Here is a 7655-nt window from a genome sequence, read left to right on the forward strand (position 1 = left end):
CTCCCWAACGTTAATCATAATTTTAATCTCGCTACAGCAGTTCCTCCAGCTCAGCCATCCAACAATGTACCACGGCCCTCACCCATTCCTCCTTCTCTTCGCCAGCAAATCCTGAATGGTAATTATGTCGACCTAGCACTTTTCCTTCAACCTTCTCTGATCTGTTTTAGTCAACCTAGAGAAATCATCACAAACCAAGGTCCCATGCAACTTAGCAATTCTTTAAGTTCCCATTCCAAAGACCTCACACCCGTCGAATTTGTTCTCGCTTTTTCCCTTTACAGAGACACCATTTGCGCAATCTTTCCAGATCGCAGAGMCRAATTCGACAACTATCTCTCCTTAGTTCTTGACATGGACCTACGGCTCGGGGGCACTGGGTTTGATCAATATCACATTCTCTTCGCCAATCAAGCAGCAGGTCGCTTGCAACAGTTTAACCTAGGCACTTACTGGGGTTCTCTTGATTCCGAATTATACTACCGCATTTTCCCTGCCCGCGCTTCTCTCTCCTGCAATCTTTGCGGTACTCCATCTCACCCAACCACAGCCTGTACATCTATCATCCCTTCTTCACTCTGGACTCTTTATCTTCCACTTGAAGTGTGGCTTCAAGTAAATAACACTCCAGAACCCGTAATACATCTAAAACTGAAGAATAAACAATGTGAATTTAATGAGTTAGAATGTCAGCTTTTTGGACACCAAAACATTTCATGGCATCAGCATTACAACTTATATAAATATACCGTAAAATAAGAGTGAATGCAGATATTCTGGAGATAAAAGTTTATTTTCCCTAAGTGCTTAAATGATTATTAGCTGGCATGATCAGGTAGGCCAGAGAACATCAGTTGGAAATTTTCCAAGCGCTCAGCTGACTAAGGTAAGTAAATCTTCATTAGTGCAGACAGAAGGTCTGCATAGTGTAGAAAGAGAAGTCAGGACACTACCTTAACTGTTGGATATTGTCAATTCTGCGACAGTGGCACATGTGTCTTTAACATTTTTTTAACAGGTTCAATAATCCAGCAGGATTATGTGAAGATCAGACTGGTGGTGCTACAACGTCAAATGGGATGGTAGACAGTTCTGACCCCCAAATCAGTACTTTCCTAAACTATTGAAATGAATCCCATAATAGTATAAATACCATAATTCAGTGAAACAAGTGTAAGTTAATCAAGAAGACCATACTGTTAAAATCTAATACTGCACCATGTCCAGTTTTCACCATTAGGAAAAAGTTTTTCATTTGCTATTCATTCATTGCTATTTTGTATTTCTTACAAGCTTTTGTACACATAACGCCTTGAACCGAGCTATAAAGCCTAAACAGATGTTTGAACAGTCTACAAAACTGTCGCAACCCACAGGCTTTGAGTGGTGTAAACCGATTCTCACAAATACACCAAGTTCATCCTAAACACCTTAAGAAACAGACACTATTTATATCCTTGAATGCATACAGTTAATGGAGACGTAAAGGAGGGTTTTTATGTTTTTCAGTAGAAAGAATTAAACAAATAGCATGGACACATGAACAAAAACACTTCAGCATCATAAAGCAGACTGCTCCTATCTTCTTGCCAGAAATTAAAAAAGAAAAGAAAATAATCTTCACAATGTAGAAGAATGTTCAGGCTGAGTATTGTTAGAAGTGCTTATGTTTTTGTGTCCACCTAAATCAAACAGCTCTGCTGCCCTTTAACATAAAATATATTTGTCTGATATATATTGGCCTACATACATTTTTTAAATAAGTCACACTATCATCTAAATCTGCAAATAACACATCCTGCAAGGAGCTGGACATGTATATCAAAATATAATCAATTTCTATAGGATTGAGAAATAATATTAATCACATAAACAAGAGACTGATTAGAGGATTTAACTGATTTGATCCGTTGTGAGCTTCATCCAGCTTTAACCATTTGTTACTCCAGTAAAAATATCTGTAAATACTAAAGGAAGAGGGGAAAAAAAGCAAAAGGTGAAACCGTGGATATGAACTGGATCTTTTGTGAAATTCTCTTCCCCAGACGGTGAGCTCTAGTCTGGACATGTCCCAAAAATATACAAGAGTATGAATAATCCATTGGATAGGACTTATTTCACAGTGTGTTTCCTGTTGTACTCACACACGCGCACGCACGCACGCACGCACGCACACACACGCCCACAAACACGCATTCACGCATGCACGCAGAGAATCACACACATAGACAGATGCAGACATGCACTGTCTCTGTCTCCCAAAACACATAAAATGAGCCAGGGGTCCTATCTGCTAAATACTCCCAGTGGTGTGGGCAACATTGCTCAGGTTCATTGACAAAACTGCTGCGCCAGGCTATGTTTGCGCCACATAAAAAAAAAGACACACACTAAGTCATCCAAAACGCCCACATAGTACCGACTTTTCAGCGAGGAGCCATAGATAATGACGTCTTCCTGTTGTCTTTGTGACAACACTGCTTCCCAGCGATGGTCCTGCGGCGTCCTCCTCAGTTCCACCAAGTCAAACGAGAGAAAGGTGTTAAAGGCTCTAATCTGGCAGACTACAGTGTTTGGTTCAGCCTCAGTAAAATCACGACTCTTTAGCAGCAAAGTGTTGTTAATGAAATGTGGCTGGGTTATTACTGCTTCATGGAGGGGATTGTAAGGACGTTAAAATGGCTGACTCTTAAAAGAAGCTTAAGTTTGAATCCAGTCACAAAAGGTACGAATAAAAAGATCTTCAAGGATCCTTCCCTTAGAAATCAGGTGGTGGAGGACACAACAGCATACAAAGTTCAAGTATGTCAATGCTCCACTGAAAACTGTTTCTCATAGGGACTTTGTTCTCTCTCAGTGATGACTTGGTGAATCAGTCTGTGGTGAAAGTTTGATGCTGTTGGTGTATTGAGCAGCTYAGCTGATGCTTCTCAGAATTCTCCCAAGAGTTACTGGAGTGACTGGAGAAGCTTTTTTTTTGTCCTGGGAGGTCAGTCCTTGTGGAGATTTTGTGAGGCCCATTGGTAAATGATGGATACAGATATAGTGACTGGCCACTGCTTTGTTTTGGAAAAACCATGTTTGTGACCCTGAAGAGAAGAGAGAAGAAAGACAAGACACAAAACGATCAAAGGATTTGATTCAACAAACTTTTTTAGGCTATGGTACAATGCTAACAATATGTTCTATCATAATACAACATGCTGTTTACTATCTAACAGCACAAGTCCTAAACTAATTCAATTATCTTATCAACACCACAGCTGGACTGAAAAGGTTGTAAATCCTTTGAGCTATGGGGAGCGGGGGGTTACACCTGGCTGTTAAAGCTACACACTTCAATGTATTTCATTGGGATTTTATCAACAGACCAGCACAAAGTTGTGCAGAACAGAACTGTTCAAGTCCTGCAGATAAAATTCACTAAATCAGTCAGATTCTAAGGACATCTCTGGAATACCCATTTTGGTTGGCAACTTGGAGGTTAGTGCCTTTGCCAGGGCTACATTGATTTTTTTTTCTTAGCTATGTCTGGATATTTTCTTTTTGAAGAAAGGAAGCACACATTAATACAGGAGATTGTTATCAGATTTACAAAACAACTAATGGTGCGACACCTTAGTGGACTGAATGCTGAAACTGGATTTGAAAGGTGCATAAAACAGCATTTAGAAAGTGTCTCTACTTTCTTCTCAGGTAAATTGAACAGGTTGTATGTCACTTTAAAGATGGAAAACGGCTGAAAATAAGTTTTTGATGTCACACCTGCAAAAATTAGACAAGGGTGTGTTTAATCTTTACATCACAGAGAGAATTAATTCAAACATCAGCACATATTTGTAGTATTCTTAGACATCTCAGCTACATGGAGATATTAATTAGTGGTTTTAAAATATCAATTAGTTGCCTAATATACCTTAACCATCACAATTTACATTAGTTAACATGACTTCAGCCTGAACAAAGTGAGGAATGTAATTCATTTGATTTACTTTAACATTTCACATAAAGTTATTTTACCCAGAATCAATTAATACTATTTATTATTTGTTTCTCGTTTTAAAAATCCTAACCCACATGAAAAGATCTGACATCACTTTTATGTGATGGTAGCAAAAAACCCAAAAGCCAGAATCATAAAGTATTCTGAATGTGAAGATAAATATCTTCCATCAACTGAGGATGAAATCACCCTCAGTTGAAATCCTGTAGTTAATGACTTAATTTAACCAATCACTTGGTCAGGAAAACCTCGCCAAATGAGTGGAATCGCACTAATATGTTATATGTATTAATCTATAACTGTTAATGCATAAATGATTCAGGGCAACAGTGGATAAATGTGACATTTGAGAACCCCCCATATAAATCATGCAGACACTTAAATATAAGTTGGCAAATCCACATAGAATTGCACAAATTCACAGGGCCGGGCAAATATTCCCTTTTCTCCCTGTCCTTGGTAATTATTCATTTTGTTTTCTCAGTGGAGGAGGGAAAAATCAATCTTCGGATATTGGCTAGGAGACATAAAGCATGTTGCTTCCAAATAGTTGTGGTTTTGCAGAATATAAAAGCTTCACAGATACTCAGTCGACGTTCCCTGTACGGATTCATTTTATTCTTTTGCACATTTCCCCATGTTTTTATTTGCCATGCGGTTATGAATCATCGGCTCTAGCCTGACTGACTTTTAATAGGATGTTCTTGGTATAAAAGGGTACACAATCCTAGCACTAGCAATTCTTATTGCATAGGTTATTTTATAAATACAACATTTCCACTACCCATAACAACCCTCATTTCACGTTTCTTTACCTCAACAAATCATCAAAGTGCCTACATCCTGACAAATTGACAATTCCTTTGTGGTTTTCCAACATTCATGATTAACTGTTTCTATCCTCCTCTACTTTTAAGAGGCCCAACTCCAGATTCTGACCGTGTTTACAAAAATAATGTTCTAAAGCCTGACTTATTCCCCAAACAGACTGTGCAACAAAACTGTGTGACTAAAAAAGATTTCGATTTTTAATTTCTGTTGTGACTAAGTTGCCAAAACTGCAGCTGGGGCAGTTGTTACTTCAGATTTGCAGCTGTAATTACGCAGACATAAAAAATGATAGGATTTTCTTGAAATTTATCTCTGACCTGGCAATGAGATAAAGAGACTTGCAGCATTTCACAAATTCCCCGATCGTCTCGGGTCCTGAGAGCCAAAGGCTGCGCAGCGCAGTTTCACCTCTCATTTATGGGGCTGTTGCTGACTAAATATGACAGTGTTTATGAAATGGAGGTTTCAAATATAGCCCAGGGCTTAAGACAGGTCATAAATGCTTGGTCATAAATGTGTTAGTAGAAAACACGTGATGAATAGAGACCAAATGCTGATTTGCTTAATGAACCTCTGGACATTTTGTAACTTTTTGAATTTAAAATATGGCTTCCTGACTTCTGCCCTCCTGTGTATAAAAACAATTAAATAGTCTAATTAATTAACTTTCTGCTTTTTTTTTTGTTTTGCTTTTTTTAAATTACGACTCCAATATGGGATTTTTGCTTAAAGTTATCATAACAGTAGAAATACATAGCACAAAATGCCTCAAACCAAGGTCAGATAATCAGCATGCAAATCAGCATAAATGAGCTTGTTATCCAAAATTCATACTTGGTGTTTTCCCCTTTGTCCTACGATGGCTCCTTGGGCAAAGGCTGAAAAAGAAAAGTAGAGGATCAGAATCAAGTGAATAGTGCTGACACAAACATTTCATTTCTTCATTTATACATGAATTACACACAACATGATTATTTCATTTGAAAGTACCAGTCTTCAAACTAAATTTTTAAGGATGTTTTGAGACTTGATAGCCCAGAAGACTTGGTTACATTTTCAGCTGCTGTGGTTTTCTTTCACACAGCACTGTGTCAAACAAACCAAATCCTTTGACCAACCTGTTCCCCTCATCACCTGTGGTGGCGCTGAACCGAGAACCACTGAAGGAACAACACAAAACCTCTGAAGAAGACACTGAGTGCAACCTCCTTCTTTAAAAAAAGGCAAACAAAAACGGAGTGGTGTCAGGTTTTAGCAGTTGGAGGTCATTTCAGTAGTCATTTAATGTATTATTTCACTAATATTTTATTAATGTGGATTAGTTTGGATAATCTGACTTCCTATCAATGAAGAAAAATCATGCTAAGCAAAAATGTGCCAGACCTGCAGCCCAGGGGCGGTTCTAGACCCCGGGTTACTTAGCCTTGTTAATTACAAGGCTAAGAACTTGTTAATTACTCTTGTTCCTCTGTTTTGAAGTTTGGTTAGTGACTGTTCTTGTTTTGTAATTAATTTCCCAAACCTCTCTGGAGCAACTTAAATAAGGTCCAACTAAAGAACACTGTAGAATGTCTAGAAACCAGCCTCCAAAGAAAATGGTAAAGACCTTTCTAGATTTTTTTTTAAACGGCTATATGGGAGCAGATAGATTATACACCTGTTCACAGAAAGGTGTACCAAACACTGTGAACAGACAGGTGTATAAAACACCTTTCTGTGTTCAGAAAGGTGTTTGGTACTGAAACTATGACAGGTCCACCTCATGAACTGTGAACTGAAATAGTAAAACTCTGACTCATAATGTCTGTTTTTCGATAGATGGATGTTCATTCTTGTTTAAAGAAAAAAGGCCAACAGCCACATAACGTTCAAATAAAAATAAGGATAATACAATTTCTTAGTATGATTTTCAAATATAGTTCAGGTGAATGACCCATTTCCACTAGTCATTAACCTGAACTTCTAACTTGATCATAAACTGGTTTTAGGCTTATTAATCCTCTGAATTTAGTAAAATGTTCTTCAAATGTCTGGAAATGCATAGTTTTGAGTAGATTTTATTTTAATTTCTGGGGGAGCAGACCACACTACGACTGTGTCGCTCCACAGCTGCTTTTGTCTCATTAATGTTAGCAGATGTTGGCAGATGATGTAATCTTGAGATTATGTTTCAAACTGAATGTATACACCACACCTCTGGAAAAAATTATCAGCTTCTCTGATTTTATTCTTTGTAAGTATACGTTTGAGTAAAATGAACATTGTTCTTTCATTCTATGAATTACTGACAACATGTCTCTTAATTTTGTTTGTGAATGTATGTTAATAAGCAGTTAGATTTAGAAAACTGCACCAATGAATATTTTCTCATGGGTCTTAGCCCTGCTAGGGGCTAAGCACCCCTAAAGGTCAGATCCTAGAATCGCCCCTGCTTTAAAGGCGCAAGAACAGGGGAAAAAAGCTAAAGCTCCCATCAGTTGCCATACAGCAATATTCCATTTGATTTTCCTGTAAATAAATTATCAGACCTGTGCCTCCACAGTGTAAGTTCCTGCTTCTCCTTTTTCTCCCTGTCTCAGTCCAAGTGTTTGCTATTGATCGGAGGAGATTCTTAAAGTCAGGGCAGGATTGCTGAGGCAGCACAGGCAACTGGGTCTATTAACTGCTGCCACTAATTAAAAGGGTAACAAGGTGAGTTGGCGCTCACAGGACGAAAAGTGGGATTTTTGACCCTGTATTCTGACGCAAACGCAGCTAGTCAGCGACAGATATCGACAGCAATCGACAGTTTACATTTTCACTCACGGGAGTCGAAATCTGT

The 7655-nt window shown here is 38.3% G+C and overlaps 1 protein-coding gene across 3 annotated transcripts in view; it reads right to left on the minus strand.

Annotated features, from left to right (window-relative positions):
• Positions 1–774: 774 nt before the first annotated feature.
• The window catches only part of tafa5l (TAFA chemokine like family member 5, like), a 204855-nt gene continuing 197974 nt past the window's right edge, over positions 775–7655 (minus strand). For all 3 annotated transcript variants that reach the window (XR_001776781.1, XR_001776782.1, XM_008413145.2), the window contains 2 exons: positions 5669–5712; positions 775–3089 (listed from right to left, as the gene is read on the minus strand). Coding sequence is in view for 1 of the 3 variants with exons in the window: in XM_008413145.2 (XP_008411367.1) it covers positions 5689–5712 (24 nt within the window). In the remaining 2 variants the exon portion in view is untranslated. The remainder of the gene's footprint in view (positions 3090–5668; positions 5713–7655) is intronic.

Source organism: Poecilia reticulata, linkage group LG7 (assembly GCF_000633615.1).
Source record: "Poecilia reticulata strain Guanapo linkage group LG7, Guppy_female_1.0+MT, whole genome shotgun sequence".
NCBI lineage: Eukaryota > Metazoa > Chordata > Actinopteri > Cyprinodontiformes > Poeciliidae > Poecilia > Poecilia reticulata.